The 20,224-nt window shown below is 38.4% G+C and overlaps 1 protein-coding gene across 4 annotated transcripts; it reads right to left on the reverse strand.

Moving 5' to 3' along the window:
• Window positions 1-2,204: 2,204 nt before the first annotated feature.
• Window positions 2,205-17,298, reverse strand: SUA (suppressor of abi3-5). 4 transcript variants are annotated; one of them, XM_077381057.1, is made up of 17 exons: window positions 17,205-17,298; window positions 17,034-17,087; window positions 13,491-13,630; window positions 13,256-13,296; window positions 12,151-12,937; window positions 11,987-12,058; window positions 11,773-11,865; window positions 11,607-11,686; window positions 10,539-10,695; window positions 8,192-8,279; window positions 8,019-8,110; window positions 7,877-7,945; window positions 7,590-7,760; window positions 5,828-6,020; window positions 3,489-4,508; window positions 2,947-3,140; window positions 2,205-2,500 (listed from the first exon to the last, which is right to left on the reverse strand). In XM_077381057.1, the coding sequence occupies exons 3-17, from the start codon at window positions 13,542-13,544 to the stop codon at window positions 2,321-2,323; spliced, it is 3,291 nt and encodes a 1,096-aa protein (XP_077237172.1). In that variant the 5' UTR covers window positions 13,545-13,630; window positions 17,034-17,087; window positions 17,205-17,298; the 3' UTR covers window positions 2,205-2,320. The 4 variants fall into 4 exon arrangements, with proteins under 4 accessions (XP_077237172.1, XP_077237180.1, XP_077237176.1 ...); XM_077381065.1 differs by lacking the exon at window positions 17,205-17,298 and having other exon boundaries at window positions 10,539-10,692; window positions 13,497-13,630; window positions 17,034-17,184; XM_077381061.1 differs by lacking the exon at window positions 17,205-17,298 and having other exon boundaries at window positions 13,497-13,630; window positions 17,034-17,184.
• Window positions 17,299-20,224: the final 2,926 nt, after the last annotated feature.

A 20,224-nucleotide genomic window follows, 5' to 3' on the forward strand; every position in this document is an offset into this window, starting at 1 on the left:
ATCTTCCTATGAAGTGGGTCCCAGTACTAAACACAAGGGTGCCCTTGTAAGCCCTTATTGTCAGGCCAATTGTTCAAGTCACAACATCCATATCAATTACACAGACAAGCTTGCTTACAACGTTATCCACAGGATTTGGATTTCTACATAAACTGAGAGTTGCAGACTATTTAAGGAGAAATCGTTAAAGACAACTAGTTTTCCTTCATGTTTATAGCTTCCTATTGAGATGAATCTCCTCATTTTACACCTTTTTTTTGAATTATAATAGTTATCCAAAGGAATTATAATTCCCAAAAATCTCTCATCAGCCAATTTAGAAGTATAAAACAAGAAGATTCTTCCCGTCACGAAGACATGTCGTGCATATATCAGTCCACTTAAAAAATGTAAAATAAAGTGAGTAATGTCATTATCAAAATATGAAAGTGCTGATATCAGTCTCCTAAATAAATAAATTTTTGTTTAACATGGTGTTTTTATCATTTCATAATGTCAAGATAAATTTGGGGAAATGATTTCTGCTCTCCAGTGTTTTGATAAACACGCACTTCAATTTTTATCGTGTAGTATTTACAGGGTTGTCAGAGCACGACAAACATGTGGAGCGCATGTTTATCAAAACATTGGAGCGCTGAAATCATTTCCCTAAATTTGTCTTCAATAAAAACATCAGTCACGAAAGCCAGGATCGCTTATGAGTTATGCTTGCCATTTGGGTGCGATGTAAATGAAAACCCTTTTTTGTGAAATCCCCGAGAGACTACAGGGGATGTGATGTCTCGTGGTTAATCATTGTATGTCTAACAGATTTGTTAATGACATTTCCTACCACTACTCTATGAGATTGACAACCAAACACTACTTATCACCATTCTACAAGACAAGCAAGTTCCAGGTAAATCCAACACTTTATCGCCTCCACTACTTACACCACTACTCTACTACGTAAATACCCTCAATTCCCAAATGGCACTTACTAACAAAGAATAGATGGCCTTCTGGAAATTCTAAGAGGGTTTTTTAAAAGGTAAATGATATCAGCGCTGCAAGGTTTCTATGTTTCTGCGCAAGTTTCTTGTGTTTTAGGCCATGTCTAGTGGCCAGGAATTTGCTTTTATGATAAATTGGTAGTCCAAGTGGAGACTAGGGCAAAGTTACTAAAAATCAGGAAAGGGGAAAAGGTTAACCAAATTTGAGTAGAAAACAAATTCCTAGTAGCCAAACGTGGCCTAAGTATTTTAAGGGCTGTCAAAAGGTTACTACAGTACCCAAAAGCTCTCACAAGCCCTTTAAATACTAAAAGACAAGAGAAACTTGTGCCGAAATTACAAAAACATTGCAGCACTGAAAATCATCACCCTAAAAATATGGTACAGAAGAGACTCGGCAGACAAAAGATTGAGTCAACCAATTGACTCGGTGGGTTAACCAATAGGTAAGATAAATTAGTTTTTACTGCACAGACTGCTAAAAGCTCAAACAAATGAGATAAAAATTGAACAAAACGCCCAAAAAAATGAAAAACCTGGCTCGGTTTTATCGACCTGGTAATTACAAGAGTCAACCCAGAAGAAACCCAGAGGCCAAACTCAACCTGCCATTCTTTAGACATCACTAAAGAATGGCACTGCTAAAAGCTCAAACAAATGAGATAAAATTGAACAAAACGCCCAAAAAAAATGAAAAACCTGGCTCAGTTTTATCGACCTGGTAATTACAGAGTCAACCCAGAAGAAACCCAGAGGCGAAACTCAGCCTGCCATTCTTTAGACATCACTAAAGAATGGCACTGCTAAAAGCTTAAACAAATGAAATAAAATTGAACAAAACACCCAGAAATATGAAAAACCTGGCTTGGTTTTATCAACCTGGTAATTACTGAGTCAACCCAGAAGAAACCCAGAGGCGAAACTCAGCCTGCCATTCTTTAGACATCACTAGTTAATGTCAGGTCAGTTCAACTCAGAAAAGTAAAAACATTCAGATAAGTTTTCATCTTTCTGCACGAAATTATGCTTAGCTATGATTGGCAATCTACCAATTCATACGCCTAACCAAATGAAAGTATATTTATGTACTTTCATTTATGTATACTGTCTGCGATTGCATTAATAATATATCGTCATCTTTTTCGAAAAAGAGAAGTATATTTATGTAAGGGATAAGAACCCATGTTTGTTTGGCTAAAACCAGATATTGCATAGCTTTAAATAACTTGAATTAATAAAAGGTTAGAATGTTCAGATCTGAAAGAAAACAAAAGGACAATCAACATCTTCACAGGATGACCCTAAATTTACCCAGGTATCTTTTTACCTCAAGCCATCTCCCGGAACCTCGCTTGCGCCTTCTTTTGTATGAGTGTTCGATAGGTATCCCCTGCTTGCACCTCTAATTGTGGATCCACCTTCCTTTGTTGGCTTCCAAGACCCGCTCTATCTTCCATGCCCTTTGCTTGGACCGGCTCTATGATACCACTGCCGTCCTTCCCGAGTCCCTGAATGTGTCATTAGAAAAAAAAAAAAAAAAAACAGCCCCCCAATCCCGAGCATGTCAGAATTTAGTACCCAGTATCTACAATATCCACTTTGCAGTTTTACAGTGAAAGATTTTAAGGGCAAGCCTTCAATGTGCTACAACGACACCGAAGGAGATTTCTTGGGCAATTTGCCCTTACTATTTTCAAATCAAATTGGAGGAAACCACCCAGAGTTTTCTGAAGTAGCAAAATACCAGCCATAATCAACCATCACTCCCTGAATGAGGATTGTTGCTACACCTTTCCAAAAGGTGAGCAACAGTGGAGGGTGGGGGTTAAGTCAATTCTGAAAATAGGGTGGTTGTCTGCCTTATCCATTTGGTGTGGAAGAATGTATGAATTTCTGTTTTGTGTCCGTGAATTTTAAAAAAAAAATTTAAGGGGGAAGTAAGAGGGAAAGATACCAAGCCTTCTTGCCAGCCCATGTTGCGAAGCATCCGGTTACCGACATTGTTCTCGTCAATGGCTTTATCAGGCGTAATCAACTCATAATTCGTCTCATTGTTATTTGCTTCAATCCGTCCACCACCAACTCCTGGAGGAAATGGCATCGCCCCCGTGTCTGACAAAGAACCCTTTCGGAATTGCAGGTCCCGATCTTGACAAACAAGTAGTAGTAAACAAGGCATTTCTCATAGGTTAATAAATCTTGAATGAGATCAACAACCAAAACCCATGAATTTGGCTGACGGGAAGATGCAATTAGGCAACAAACTAATGATTTTCAACTTGAGAACTCAATGGTGCCCTATAAGGTACACTCATGCTTTATGATGTTTATGTTCTTTCTGAGAAATTTTGTATCAAAGTAGTGTCTGGTTTGGTACTCTTTGCTCATTTCTAGAGTGAACAAATCAAACATACCACCTACTAATCCTAAAAATATAGACAATTATCACAGGAAAATGATGTATAATGATCCCTAATGGAAATCGTTAATGCTTACTTGGATCACCAAGTCCAAGGTCCGACAAATCGTCCCTAATAAATGATGACGATGATCCATACAGACTCCTCCTCTCAGCTGCGCGGTCCCTATATGTTGTTGTCTGAGGGTGAGGTTGTTCCCTGTAAGTAGCTGGTTGCTGCGGCATCTCAGAAAACCTCCGTCTTCCACTTCCAGTAGCCATGGGAGGTGTGTATGAACCAAGTACTGACACATCCGTTTTGAAGGGAGTCGAAATGGTGGGCATTTCAGAAGTAGTTGATGTCCCTGCACTGCCTGCAATTGCAGTGGTAGAGGTTGAAATACCAACACCACTACCTGAAGACCCTGAAAATAATGTATCTGACTTAACTACCCCTCTCCCAGAGCCTCTAATGACACCCATTAGAGTACCTCCTAAGCTGTTACTAACGGGTCTTGGCTTAACCTGAGGATCCACAGCTGCCGCTTGAGGAGCAACGGGTGTAGTCAGGTTATTACTGGCTCCACGAACTACAGATGCGGGTCCAAATCCAGGCGTGCTTGTAGTATTCTCTTTTGGGGTCACAGCATCAGACTTCATCTTATTTTTAGTAGCATTGAAAGAATTGGCGGGTCTATCATCTGTTGAAGCCGATGGCTGATTGTCATCAAGGACTACACGGGAAGCTTGACCTTCATGATTCCTTTGTTTCCACTTTGTTAGGACATTGCTCATTTTCTTCTTACTAGCTAAAATACTGCTCTTCGATGCCAACCTTATTTCTTTCAGTTTCTCCTTCTCTTTCTTTTCAGCTGCTAACGCTGCCATGGCAGCAGCCTGAACAGCATCTGGTAATGAGGCCTTCTCACTTGTTGTTATCGTAGCAGCAGGTGCAGATATTACTACTTTTCTGTTATTTGTGCTATCTGACGTTTTGGAAGGTTCGGTGGTGGATTTTCCGGATGTCTTATCACTCTGGGTCTGATCAATAGGGACATACTGCTGAGTTTGGTGATCATAAGAATACCAGGTTCCATTGTTACCATCATAATAAAGACCTGGATTGGGTAAAAAAAATTAGCACAAAGTGAACGGGCAACTTGGATAGACATACGAACACAAAGCACACAGCTCCCAATACCTAAAACTGAAAGGGTTAAGGGCACTCGTTAAGGTGCATTGGGAAAAAAAATTTCCAATCATTTTTCACATTGTTTGAGAATTTTACAAATGATTTGAGTCATTTTTATCAGAACATGTGCAAAATTCCTTCCCAATGCACCTTAACGAGTGCCCTTATTCGTTAGCAAAACCCAACTGGAAAACGGTTGCAGAAAAAGAAAATGAATACCAGTCTGCATTGGAATAAGTCATGCAAAAATAATCTCTTGAAATGGGACTTCAAAGCTAAACATTACTACGGAGTATGAAAGGTATATGGAACATGTGATCAATTTAACAAGAACATTTCATCAGTTCATCCGTTAAAATATGCCCTGTAGATAGAACGTGTTTTGGACATGCATCATCATGACTCAAGAGTCAAGACTATATTTATATGCAATTTATAAGATGGCAATTCATTAATGTTTAGTTGAATCTATATGAACTTTTTCAAAAGGTGGATATTTTACTAGAAAAAAGCAGAAAGGAAACAGGAAAACATATTTACACGAAGGGGTAGAGATTGTCCCTCAAAAAAAGACTCCTTCCATCAAGCCAAACCAACTAAAAGAGACAATAATCAGTATTTATATTTATTTTTTATCTATAATATGCAAAATAAAGTGTGCTATGATATAATATTCTTTCGCAGTAAGATCAAATGCAAGAAAATGGGGAAATCAAATCACAAGCTACATCATAACAAGGGACATGTCACATCGTCATGTCCTAAATCACAAAGGCTCGAGTTATAAACGTACGACTCAACGTACATGATTTACAAATCATAAGATTCAAAACACATTACAATCACGAGAAAATAATTATGAGAGCAACCTAGATACCTACTCAGTACACAGTACACACCATGGTTTAAAATTTCGGTTTCGGTAACCGTTTCGGACCCTACCAAAAACCGAAATTTCGGATTTCGCCGTCGGACCAAAATTCCGAAATTTTGTAGCACTTTTTTTTAAAAATAAATAATGTCACTAAATCGAAATTTCGTAAATGGCGAAAAATTGAATTTCGGAAAATTTCGGTTTCGGTCCCCACCGGAATCCGAAATTTCGGATTTCGGTCGAAATTTAAAACCATGGTACACAGTTACACACTACAAGAAGTCACTGTACCTAAACAAGAACAATCTCATTGATGCTTTATATTTTATACAAAGATAAGCATTGGGATGTGCAGCAAACAAGATGCGAACCTGAGTTTGCATCATAGTAGAAGCCAGAAGCAGCATCATAGTAATAGCCAGATGCCTCATCCCATACAAATCCAGATTGGGGAGCACCACCTTTATTACTTTCAGTATTTTCATTGCTGCTTTGCTCAGGCCCACCGGCAAACTGTTTGTCATCGGGATTGTATTCTTTGGGTGCCCATCCAACTGCATCATACTAAAAGGACAACAAAGTGAAACACATGCACTTTTTAGTTTTTATTTATCAAAAACTAATTGCAGAGGACTCTGTGACCTATGATATAGAGATATAGTGACAGGACATATATGGTCTTTTTTTTAGGGAAGTGACATATTCACCCCATGGGACAGCCCCCTCTAGTGTAAAAGAGTAGTCATAAATACACTAGAGCGGGCTGTCTCATGTAAAAAAGGAGGGGGTGAATATATCATTTCCCTTTTTTAAATGGCAAAGGTTTACTAAAACAAAAGCAGCAATGATAAAAATATGGCTCAAGCATGACTTTTAGGCCATGTCTGGCCGCCAAGAAATTTTTTTCATGATAAATCGGTGACTCCAAGTGGAGATGAGGGTGAAGTTGCTAAAAATCAAGAAATAAGATCTAGGAAACTAGTGTCTCCGGTGATGAGATGGGGCTAAAAATCGGGAAAAGATCGATCCGGTTTTGACTTTTGAGTAGAGTTTTTTGTTTCCTGATTTTTAGCCACATCGCATTGCCGGAGACACTAGTTTGTGGGACTTTGTTTCCAAAGGGATGAGAGAATTCTGGTCCGTTTCCTAAAGATTGTGCAAAACGTCACATAAAATTAAAACCTCCATAACTCTCTCATTTTAAGTCCGAAAGTAATGAAATTACTACCAATCCGAGGTCTTCAAATTCTCTTTCAACGAAAAAAAAAATTCATGAAAAAATTCAATGGGATCAGTGAGTTATGGTATTTTTACCCTAAACAGCAATAAAACGTAATTTTTGGATTAATAGGGAGGTATTTAGAAAAGCATCAATAACTCTCTCACTTTAAAACCAAATCAAGTGAAATCTGTCCCTATCTGCTCGTGTCAAAGTTTCCTTTCAAATCCAACAAACGACACCAAAAATGTCAAAGGGATGAGAGAGTTCTGGTCTGTTTTCTAAAGATTGTGCGAAACGTCGCCTAAAATTAAAACCTCCATAACTCTCTCATTTTAAGTCCAAAAGTGGTGAAATTGATGAGATGTGGCTAAAAATCGGAAAAAGAATCGATCCGGTTTTGACTTTTGAGAAGAGTTTTTTGTTTCCTGATTTTTAGCCACATAGCATCACCGGAGACACTAGTTTGCGGGATTTTGTTTCCTGATTTTTAGCGACTTCACCCTCATCTCACTTGGAGACACCAATTTATCATGAAAAAAAAAATCATGGTAGCCAAATGTGCCCTTAGAGTTGATATAATATTCAGAGCATCATGGGTATACTACCCATTTTGAAGTATCAGGCTGTTATAGTCTGGCAGGCAACGAGTGTATAAATCTTTAATAGAAGCAAGGGTAATAAAATCTTAACAATAAGAATCTGTGCTGCTCTACACTAAAAATACTAGAATTGCCCTACATATTCTACCCCTACAGCTACATATTCTAGCTGCCCAATATAAATGAGCAGGTACAGCACTCGGAATATTTAAGTGATGAGAGGATGAAAAGGAAAGCAAGGGAAAAAGGGATAAAAACTGACAGAACCAGCTGAATAAAATATACGCTCAATGTGCAAAAAATAAAATAAACCTGTTGGGCAAATGTTCCTGCTTCAATTGCAGCAGCAGCGAGGCTGCTTGACTGCGAGGGTCCAGGACCAGGTCCGTGAATGTTTTTTGCATAAGCTACACGTAATATCTGACCATTTTTCTCAAGGGTTGTTCCATTTGTTGCTTCCAGACTTTTTGTAGCATCATCCACCTAAATGGGCAAGAAAGTATATTAAAATCTGACGATAAATAATAAAAGAAAAATAGTATTGACAATACAAATGATAAAGCATCAATGAGACAATCTGAATGTAAGTATCTGCCTACCGAATGGAAATGAACGAATGCAAATCCCCTGGAAACATGAGTAAACTTGTCCCTAACAAGACGGAGATCCTGTAGATCCATTAGTAAGTTTCTGAGATTACAGAACAAAGCTCATACAGGTAAGTCGAAAAGTAATTAATACCTTAATCGGCGCATGCTTGGAGAACTCATAGCGGAGCATTTCTTCATCAGCATTCTCATCCAATCCACGGACAACTAATACATGAGTAGGGCCTGTAATACAACTAATTTAGTTCATCAGATTATGGAATACCATATAGAAAGGAGAAACCTAAAAATAAGCAAAAGTATTACCTGCCTCTGATCCCTTTTTCCCCACCAGTGTTGGATTGGATGTGGATACATCTGCAGCTGGAGCATCATCAGTCCGCCCTTCAGTGCACTGTACTTGCAAAAACAAGGGAGTCTTAATGCACTAACATAAAACAATCCGAACATAGATGATACACGAAGTGTATCCAGCCTCCACATCATATGATGTTTGTTAATTGCCACATATCTAACATGATGCCTTGGGCAATTTTTTTTTTTGGATGACATAGGGTATCCCCACTCCAATTGCCTCAGGCAATGTTGCTCACACATATTGCCCCAAGAAATAGATCCAGATATCCAGCCTCCACATCATATGATGTTTGTTAATTGCCACACATCTAACATGATGCCTTTGGCAATTTTTTATTTTATTTTTGGATGACATAGGGTATCCCCACCCCAATTGCCTAGGGCAATGTTGCTCACACATATTACACCAAGAAATAGGTCCAGAATATAAACACTTTTGGTTATCCTTAAGCCAGCATGATGCTTTAGTCGGGTCATTGCACACATGTCGAAAACATATTGCACCACAAAATAGGAAGAAAGCTGTGTTTAAAACTCCCATTCGAACAAGAACTTTCTTAAAGTAAAACTGAGTTTTCTCAGGCAACTAAGTGATTGCCGCTGCCCTTTTTTTTTATTGACTCAAGCATGTCCAAGGATTTTCTGATTGACACGGTAAGGCCAAGGTGATTGAATCGGAGAGTTTTTAAAGATTGGTACAAACTACAAAGTACAAACATTTTGGTAAATGTTATAGGAATGGTGTTGTTACGCTTACCTTTACTGCTCCAGTGGGAGAAAGAAAGTCCACTGGGGCAGTAGCATTGCAAGGAATCAGATTTTCGAATCCTTTTTTTAAGTGAGGAATCATTTGTTGAAGGTGATTCATCGGATGGTTTTTAAGAGGTTCCTGAAGGATTAGAGAGTCACCGAATTCACTTTTATCACATGAAAAGAGATGCCGACAGAGAGGGTCATAGATTAGCAAATGAAGGAGTATCGTGTCCTCACCCAATCATTGGAGATCATACGCCTGAGTAGGAATACCATAGCAGTGTTTTTAGTTTTTATATTTAGCCATAACAGCCATTGTTTGTATTGTGTCAGCTCACTGTTGTTCTATTTCTTTGTGGCCCGATCACCTCGATTGGGCCCCTGTTATGTTTTACTGATCAATCAAATCTTTTGCCATTCAAAAGGATGATGAAGAAGAAGACACGTGGATCTGGATCTATACTGTCAATAGAACAATCATCTATTGTAACAATTATTATTACTATTATTATTTCTATTATTATTATTTTGAAATGATTGTAACAATTATTATTACTTGTTTCCATTCCACAACAGAATTCACTGCATCTTTTTTTGGAATTTTATCAATTATTATTACTTGTTCCATTCCACAACAGAATTAACTGCATCTTTTTTTGGAATCTTTTAGTTGAATTTTATATGCTTCAGGTATAATTAGTATTTACTTCTTTTGACGGGAATTTACATTTTCATTTTAAAATTATAGTAACACTAAAAAGGGCTCATTCTATTCAGCACCATGTGAGAAAAGACCAACAGGTTGAGATTTGATATAAGAAGAATTTATGCCAAGAATTGCAGGGATGTCAAATCTCATATGTCTGAAGGAGATATGCAAATCCTCCTGTCTGTTATTTCTATTTCTAGATACTGATTATATTTTTTTTCTTTGACCGATATTCATATAGTGATGACCTCAGCAATTTCGACCATACAATGTTCCTAAATTAAAATTCTGCCCTAAGAAACCAATCACCTGCATGATATCCATAATATACCATTTGCTATAATATAAGCCAAATCATGTTAGTATAGTTTTCAACATGGAAAAAAAGGATGTGTGGGACAATTCAACCCAAACACATAGATACACAAGACCACAACATCACATGAGAAACTTAAGATATAAGCCTCATTCTAGAATCTTCTCTTTTTGTTTTTGGTAGTGTGATGTCATTACTCAAACCATAGCTCCCATGACATACCAAGTATACTTTCTAAGTTTCTAGTTTCTACACTTTTCAAATAAACTAAGAATTACTAGAATTGTGACTTAATAGCAGAGAAAAACAAACCAACCATATACCAACTAGCTATACACTTTTTTTTTAATGGTAACTAGCTAGACACATGTTGAACAGTTTTTCAACATATGACAGGAAAGCTTCCAATCATACTTCCTGACTGATATTCTGCAAATAAGCAGCCACGTTGAAAGACAGATAGAGAGAAAAAGAGGTTTTCTCGAGTAGTACGCACTGGATTGAACAGAGAAACAAACCTGAAAACAAGAAGTCCGGCGTGCAAAATTTACACAGCCACACATAGTGCACATCCAATCAGATGGTACAACACCACTTTTACTGTTCCCATAGGTAGATTTTACTGCATTCTCTTGCCCTAAAGAAGGTGCTCCTACCCCACCAGTTGGCTTGCTACTGCAGCACAAGACAATTATCAGTACAAGGGCCCAAGATGCTTACAAGCAGCAATGTCCAAGGCAAAATATGTCCAACAGATACTCAAGCAAACAAAAACCAAAAATACTGATATAAAAGTTCAAAAATAACTGATGTAATGTTGGCAGACATCACTTAAAACATTGAAAACCAGCTGAACCGACATTGACTATGACCAGACTTGGCCTGTCCATTGAGCTCTTCAAGAAATTACTTGATAATTGATATTCCTTTTAAACAAGGCAGGTAAAAAATTCCTTGATATTTTCATCAACTGTAGAGATTTTTCCTTCTGTGGGGCATGATATGAAAAGGCAAAATATCTCTAAAAGTTCAAAAATAACTGATGTAACGTTGGTAGACATCTCTAAAAACATTGAAAACCAGTTGAACCGATATTGACTATGACCAGATTTGGCCCGCCCAATGAGTTCTTCAAGAAATTACTTGATAATTGATATTCCTTTTAAACAAGGCAAGTAAATAATTCCTTGATATTTTCATCAACTGTGGGCATGATATGAAAAGGAAAAACATCTCTAATATCTCATCTCCTAAAAACAGAAGGATTTACACCGAATGTAAAAAAGAGAAAAGAAAAACAGAACAAAACAAGACTTTATTCTGTCCCTGTAAAATACTACCAAAATGCATTAAACTAGTAGCGGTATATACACTAAGATTACTCTCCAGTCTGTAATAACAATTCGTCAGCAAAAACAGATACCAGCAAGAAGTGATAAAAAGGAATTACCAGAATGAATTCAAACAGATCATTCATGTGAAAAGAAAAAAGAAAAAAGAAAAAGGAATGGCCCTTATTTTGAGTTATACTGCCAGACTATTTTTTGTGTTATGAATGTTTAAAATTTAAAGGAATAAGTATCTACCTATACTCGAAAAAAAGCTTCCTGCCATCAACAACTAAACCATCATCTCCAATTCCATCCATCATACTACGGGCAGCTCCCTACATGACAAAAAGTATGTTCTCTAGTAAACAATTTCAGGCAAATAAAAATATCAAAGAGTACATAGTTGTGCCAGGATGGATACCACAGAAGGGAAATCAATAAAAGCAAATCCACGTGAGATGCCAGAGTTTCTTTCTTTAATTACACGCACATGACGGAGGGGTCCCCATTCAGACTGCCAAATATAGTTATACAGAAATAAGATTCATAAATGAAACAAAAAAACACAAAAAAACAAACAAACTAAAAATATATATTGAAAAAAAAAACAAAGACAATTAAGTTGGGACATATACAAGAATTTGATACAGATCTTCCTCCGCCGTCTTTTGTGACAGGCCCTTCACGACAAGTGTGGCCGATGGGGCCTACAGACAAACCATGTGCATTAAGGACCTCTAAAATACAAGAAACCAGCAAGAATAATGCACATCATATGAGATTATGCTCTTAAGCATACCACTGATGAATGCTCATAATGTCGCTTTTCATCTCGATCCCTTTGTTTTTCACCTCTCTCATATCGGTTGTCATCATAGCTGTCCTCTCTATGGCTTCGGCCATGACTGCGACCTCGAGGAGATCTTGATCTAGGACGATCGTCGTGCCCACGAGATCGAGAACGCTCATGTTGGCTTCGATGTGGACTTCGATCTCTCTCCCTACTCAAACCTTTCTTATCCCGTTCACGATCACGGGAGTCACGCCTTCCCCAACTACTATCCCTCCTACCTCTCTCATAGTCAGAATCATAATTAAAACGCCCAATATCACAATCTCTCTCACGGCTATCCTCTCTGCTTTGATGGGGAATACGGCGTCGATAGTCATAATCATCACTACCAAAGTCATCACGGCCACGGCCACCAAACCGAGCTGGCCTATCGAATCCATAGTCGTGGTAGCTATCCGCGTCACGATAGCTGTCAACACTGCGATAGTTATCACGGAACTTATCAACTTCTTGGAAGGTATCAATCTCGCGATACTTGTCGGCATCACGAAAACCATCTATCTCACGTATTGAATCAAGGTATGGCTTTTCATGTCTTCTAGATTCTCTAATGAGTGCATATTCTTCGTCAAAACTTCTCCTTCTTTGTTGAGGCCAAATGCCAGTAACAGGGGGTGGTGGAGGATAACTATCTCTTTCAAGTGGGTCCCGATGAAAGGCACTCCTTGAATAGATGCCGTCCCTTGAGAATCCCTCGTCCACAAACCTTCTACCACCATATGATCCACCAACCCTGCAGAAGCATGTGAAGTAGGGGGAAGAGAAACATTGTGATATAATAATGTGTATAATATCACTTAAATGTGTATAAAAAGGTTCAAAGTAAAAATACACAAGTTAGTGAAAATGTGTTAAATGACTCCATGAGGCGACACACACACACACACACACACACGTATGTGTGTGTAACCAGTACAAGCAAAGGAAGTGGCATGTTGCACACAATACCTACAGATGTGAATAACTCTAACATCTGAAAAAACCATAAAATGCTAAATGTATGTTTGCTAATAGAATACCAATGTAACAATGAGGAGCAGACAGCACTCACCTGAATTCAGGCTCATGGACCGCACCATACTCGTCCAAAGCCTGTGGATTCAACAGAATAAGCAAATCAGCAACTAATAATCATGGTAGGGGTAGGAAAATCCATTCCATATCCTCATTGGCCCGGGGCTTTCTTTCATTGTTCAGGATGAGATGCCAGTAAATATGTAGAACAATCACATGAGCCATAATTTCTTGTATAGCATCCCGGGAGAGGTGATTAAGGAGAAAACTACAATTACGCTGTTAGTTTCCCATCCTTGCTGAAGAATATAGCGCCCAGGATCCATTTCTCGCGGGCCACGTCGGTGTTACCCCTGCAAGGTTCTTGATGATCTTTCAGAAGTTTCGGATGCAGGTTGTTTGGAATCCTATCCTGTAACGGATGCACAAACAGATATTGTTATTCCATCATCAATCAAGAACCAATTCTCATGACCTGGCCGTCCTTTTTATTGGAATCCTCAAAAACCAATTCCTCCTATAAACACTCCATCTTCAAGCTCTCACAACACAATATATAGGATCTTGAAAAGTTAAAACCAATATATAATAAATTAGCAAGACCGTCCGGCAGAAATCAATATGGAAAAGGGGCAACAGGGCAAACAATCTCAGACAATTAGCTCAAAAACCATATCAAACAGCAGCTCACAATGATTTTCTGTGTTGGGAACCACAAATACAAGAGATCATTCAAATAAGTGAACTGCCACAGAAAATTCAACAAAATAATCTCCAGAAAAATACCCAATACCGGAGAGGCAATCCAGACTATTAGATGGATCGAAGAAACATGTGTATTTATTTTAATGAATTCCCACTAAAATTCCATCTAGTGTCAATCCAATGAGGACGACGAATGAACTGAAGCGGACCTCGTGAACTGTGTTTAATGACCATAAATTGAATATCTGAAAATAGTATCATAAAAACTGTGAGGTCCACATCCAACAAAATCACCTTGGTCAGATAAGATAATCTCTAAATAGAGAAAGAACCTAGCTTGGACTAAATTAACGTATCAGAACTATGGAAACACTTCCCTTCCACCATACTTGAAAAACATTATCATAAAGCAGCTAGTTGAGCTTTATAAAAGCTGATTCTACTCTGACAACGACTAATAAATTATTGTAAGAATAAGAGACAGAGCACCAGGCACTATATGATTCATCTTCGATAGCTGTTCAAGAAGGTCAAGATATACCGTAAGACCATGAAATTGAACAGCAGAATGTTCCATACCCTCAATATTATGATTGAAAATGGAACAAAAAATTAACAAACTTTGCAGGGTTTCGACTATGGCTCCCCTGAACAATACTGCCATAATGCAACAATGTTTGCCATCCCCACCATATCCACTAGGGTTGCAACTTGGGTCGAGTTTTACCCGACCCGCAATAAACCGACCCGAAAAAACCAAGTGTCGGGTTCAAAAGGGAGGGTCTAGGGCTGGGTCGGGTTTAGGTTTTAAAAACCCGAATTAGTTTCAGGTTGGTTTGGGTTTAAAAGGGAAGAACCCGACCCGCCTTTATTTTTGGTTTTTTTTTTATATTTTATGATATAAAATAACGAAAACAAAAGAAAGGGGGAAAATAAGATAAGAAACCGACGACCTTTTCTCTCTTCGTTCTTGCCGTTCCCTCCCTGAAAGAAACCCTAACAAGCTAATATGACGATTCGATGACCTCTGCCTCTCTCTCGCCTTTCCCTCTATCCAAAAGAAACCCTGACAGGCTAAGTATTCATGAGAGAAGCAGAATCTAGGAGAAGAAAAAAGGAATAGAGGGGAGTAAGGTTTTTACTTTTTAGAAATGGAAAAGCACAGTGAGGAGAAGAGAGAAAAGAATCGATGGCTTCTAGAGGTACTGCAAAGGGAAAAGGTATTCCTCTGTTTTATGATTAGTGTATTGTTTGGAGTCAATTAATATACTCCAATTGTTCAAATTCTGGAGTATTCAAGGATCTCTCATTAGGATGCTTGGATAGCATACTTAAAATGGATCCTTCAAAAAAAGGGGCTGCCATTCATGATTAGGCATAGTTCTGGAATCGTGTTTGTAGGCAAGAAGGAAGAGGATCTGGAGAGGCAGATCTGCATCTAATGTCATTTGCCCGTGAAAATGAGATCCATCTGCTACACCATTCACAAGCACAGTGGTATGGGTTTGGCTATCTCCATGCTTTGTTGTTTTTTCTTTCTTATGGATGTGAATAAATAGTCGAAAAGTCTTGCATAAAAAATAATGGTAAAATAAGAAGCTTCAGATTTCTAGATTTTTAGGTCATCAAGGTATTTGTTTCGCTTCTTTTACAGAATACAAAAGCAGGTGTATCGACTGGTTTTTATAGTCTTATGAGCAGGTTTAGGATTCTGTTACAATCTTGCATCATCTAACTTAGAAAGGCAATGCAAGTTTCGAATAATCTTATTAGCACGGTTTTTAATGGTAATCTTATTAGCACGTTTAAATCAGGTTCAGAGTGAATTCTGACAGGCCGGAATAAAAAAGATAGTCTTGCATGAAGCACAATCCGACAATGTGGAAAAACCTGACCCGGTCCAACCCGAGAAACCATCTCGTGTAGGGCAGGGTTTATGAATCATGGGTTTTCCTTAAAAAAAAAGCCCAAACCGGCCCGATATAGTTTATCGGATCCGATAGGGTTCTTGAAACCCAGCCTACCCAATTTGCAATCCTAATATCCACCATTAATGTGACAGAAGTGCATGGTGATTGGTGGCAGGGCAATACATGGACAGGCCATAACCCAAAAAAAAAAAAAAAAAAAAGCAAACTGGATGACCTTGGCAGTTCAATCAATGGACACCAAATAGATAGTTAACAAAAAAGGAAAAATTAAACATCGAAGCAGGAACAAGCAACAGTCCACATCAAATGGGTAAATTTTACACTAATTGGATGGTTGTTATATTCCAATTTCTATTATTTTTTTACCTTGGCACATCCACAGAGTAGCCCACCAGATCAACGGTTATAGAGACCATGAGCCACGGTACAGTATGGCTCATGCGACCCACAACAAGGTTTCCCATCGCAAAACCCTAAGGCCCAGTTAAGATTGCAAGAAAAACAATTCTTATGGAAAAAATATTCTTGTGAAATCTTCTTTCTTTCTACGATTTAGAGGGAAATGGTATAATTTTTTATTTATTTATTTTCGCCGCGCGGGCGCGGGGGGGGGGGGGGGGGGGGATGATATAATTATGGTTAACTTAGAAGGATATCATCATAAATTGAAGGCCCTGCTAATTCATGTTTAAAAAAAAAAATAGTAAATTTTAGAGAGAAAAAATCTTTCCAAACTTTTCCAAAAAATTCCTGCAATCCAAACAGTGCCTAAATACATCCTCAATTAGGGATTGAACAGTCATAACCACGTTGTTAGAAAAAAAAATTAATAATATAAGCAACGGAAAAACAATATCCTGAGATGGAAAATCAGAACTTTATTGTACAGACGATTAGGTTTAACTTGTCCCCTCACTCGATCGAACCAGAAACCAGTTATTCTACGGTAATTACAACGAATCTAAGAAAGAGAAATATCATGGCATGATTCAATAAAAAAAACAATAAAGGCAACGATAATTATAAAAGAATATGATATTCTTCTGCCACAATAGAATCAAATAATCGGACAACAAGAACGAGAGATGAACTTAGGAAGAATAAAAAATCTAGTGCATAAACAAGTAAAAATTGGAAGAGAGGAGAAAAAAGAAAAACAGGAATTGGGATAGAACTCACGATCACGACAGTTGTGCCGCCTTAGATTCCTCTTCATCTACCTTTTCACGAGATCTGATGAAGAAAAATTAGGGCACAAAAAATGAAAATTGAGAGAGAGAGAGAGAGGGAGAGAAAATTATAGAGAGAGATTAGAGATGAGATTCAGATGAAGAGAGGAATGGATGGTACCTTTATGCGCGAGCGAAACGAACAAACAAACCCTAGAAAGAAGAGGCTTTCTCCCTTTAAAGTAGCTTTAGCCGCGGCTAACGTGTGCCGGTATGGACACTCACAAGCACTCGTTAAGTTATCTAACGTGCACCATTTAGATATGTCGATGTACGTTGGTGGGTTGGAAAGCGGTGGGCCCTTCTAAATAAGACTCGTAACGATGAATTTGGCAAATGATATATAGACTCCCTTTTCTTCCCTAGGGACCCCGCAAAAGGATCAGTCATAGACAAGGTTTTTAACCCGGAAGGGTGTGGCTCTTTGGCGTAAAGTCATGGGTTTGCTCCCAGTGACAGGCGTTCGAATCCCCCCTTGCTTACCTAATGCGCATGGTTTCCGGGTGATTGTGCGCATCCGTAGGGAAATAGTCCTACCCCCGAAGGGGGTGGGGACACCCTTCGTTACCAAAATAAAAAATAAAAAAAATAGCCGAGGTTTTAAATTTTGGTTTGGGGTAAGGGTGGCAATCCAACCGAAACCAAACAAAAAATTCAGTTTAGGTTTGGTTAAACTGATTCAAATTTTGGTTCGGTAGAACCAAACCGATTCAAATTTCAAGCCGAACTGTTGCCCTCGATTTCCAATGATTATGAGTAAGGGGTGGTGAAATTGGCCAAACCGAAAATTCGCTTTCGGTTTGGTTAAACCGATTCAAATTTTGGTTTAGTTTAGGTTTGGGTGTCAGACTAAGCCGAAACCGAACCATTGCCACCCTTGGTTTCAGGGGTAATTTTAGTCGTCATTGAAACTGAAATTTCAGCCAAAATCCCGAAAATTTGGGCCCAAATTTGATAGAAGGGCTCAAAATGTCGGAAATTTTCAGCTGAAATTTTGTAGAGAAAAATAATAATTACTATTTTATTCCAAATTTCGCCTAAATTACTGGAATTTTGACCGAAATATGGTAAATTTCGGTTTTGGTCCTTACCGAAATTCGAAATTTAGGCCGGAATTTAAAATCTTGGTAATAAATACACTAGAACCCGCGGAACAAAAGGGGGCGAATATATCACTTCCCAATCGTGACGCTTTTAACTCTAGTGAATACTTTTTGTACTAGATAAATGATAGATTGGCCACTTCCTTGGTGTATACAAATTGTAGGGGTGCAATTCGGGTCGGGTTCAACCCAAAAAACACAGTCGGGTTGGGTTGAGTTTGGGTCGGGTTCGGGTTGAGGGCTTTGGCAACCCGACCCGAGTGAAACCCGACATTTTTAATAATTTTTTTTATGTTCTAAGCTTAAAATTTTGTGTTGGGTCCGGTCGAGTTGGAAAGAGGGGTTCCTCGGGTCGGATTGAGTAAATGGTTGTTCGGGTTGGCCTCAACCCGACCCTAGTTGCACCCCTAACAAATAACAAATAGTAGATATAAATAGTGAATACACTAAAGAGGGTGGCACTGGGAAGAAAGGGGGAGAATATATTACTTCCTTTTGGATGATTATATTATAATAAACTATGAAGTAGAAAGAATGCTTGGCGAGCCCACAGTAATACGATGCGGCAGACCTGCTTTTACATAATTGGTTCTTCTGCTACATGTCCAACTTTCGATTTTTCGGTGGGTCGCACCTCCAATATATCATCAAAATTGTTGATTGGATTATCCTAATCGTCCGATTGAGAGATTATGAATGTATAGATCATTGCCAGGATTGAATCCTAAAGTTCCAACTTGGGCCCCACATGGGACATTAGTGCAATCTAGACCGTTGATGGATATTATGATGAATCATCATGAAGCAATCTACATGGTCATAGTCCTATGTTGAGCTGGCATCCCATGCCTGATATCATGCCCGACAAAGATCAATGATTCAGCTTCCCTTGTTGAAAACATAACCCTAATGGCACGTTTGCCTACCAAGATTTTTTTTTCATGATAAATTAGCACCTCTAAGTGGTGAGAGAGTGGTTGTGCGGGTGCAGTGGCTAAAAATCATGAAACAAAACATAGCGTTTCTAAGTGGTAGAAGGGGCTAAAAATCAAGAAACAAAAAACTCTACTCAAAATCAAATTTGTTTCCTGATTTTTTGCCACATTCATTCACCGGAAACACTAGTTTCCTGTTTTTTATTTCCTTATTTTTAACCTCACCCTCATCTCCACTCGGAGACACCGATTTATCATTAAAAAAAATCATGGTAGCCAGACACACCGTAGAGCAGAGGCTTGGATCATTCGAATAAAGCCTATGCTACAAAAAATGCTGTTTGGTTACCGGGTTTTTTTTTGGTTCCTGGGATTTATGTGGGAAAAAAAATAATCCAAGGAGGTGGGGAAAAAAGAGTCCTAGAAGTATCCCGGTAAAATAAAAATCTCATGTTTGGTTGACCAAAATATGGTGGGAAAAAAAAAAAAAAAAAAGCCTTTGTTTGGTTGTTTGAACTGTTGGGAAGAAAATAATTCTTCTCAAGCTTACTTTTTGTTCCTGGGATTATTTTGAGATGGGATGAAAAGGTAATTATTACAAAAGTGGGATTAAAAAAATTCACCACACAAGCAATCGTTACAAGAGTGAGATTAAAAAAATTCTAGTGCTAAAAGGCAACCAAACATGGGATGAGACCAAAATTTTACTAAAACTTCCGAGGACAAAAATTTTTATGGCAACCAAACGGAGCCAGTAAGTAGCTATAAACTGCTACCATTGCTCATCTTGTTGGCATTTTTTCACCTTCAGATTTGGAAGAAAGCTCTCCCTTTCATCCAAGCATGCACCCTACGGTGGAGAAGATACATACCCAAGCCTGCCTCAAGGATGTATTTGAATGTCAAAAAAGACAAGCATTGGGAGTTATTAGGAATGCTGGGGAGCCACACAAACGAAATCACAGTGCAATTTATTATTCCTTAAACGTGAAAAGCGTTTATCTGCGCTTAAGTGGTTTATACCGCCTCCCATTGGTTCCTTTCTTGTGGACCTGCTATATGTTTCAAGGGGGGAACTCGCTGTACGAACCAATGGAAGGCGG

This window comes from Tasmannia lanceolata, unplaced genomic scaffold (genome assembly GCF_043159265.1).
Source record: "Tasmannia lanceolata isolate RefF3 unplaced genomic scaffold, GAP_Taslan_0.1 ptg000002l, whole genome shotgun sequence".
Taxonomy (NCBI): Eukaryota; Viridiplantae; Streptophyta; class Magnoliopsida; order Canellales; family Winteraceae; genus Tasmannia; species Tasmannia lanceolata.

What these genes read in the sequence shown, in the direction of transcription:
- SUA (XM_077381057.1), bottom strand. Translation starts at nt 13,544, where the DNA reads ATGGATCCTGGGCGCTATATTCTTCAGCAAGGATGGGAAACTAACAGC. An exon ending in GAAAAAGGGATCAGAGGCAG is followed by an intron (nt 8,111 to 8,191) that starts GTAATACTTTTG and finishes GTTGTATTACAG; the next exon opens with GCCCTACTCATGTATTAGTT. An exon ending in CCAAGCATGCGCCGATTAAG is followed by an intron (nt 7,946 to 8,018) that starts GTATTAATTACT and finishes ATGGATCTACAG; the next exon opens with GATCTCCGTCTTGTTAGGGA.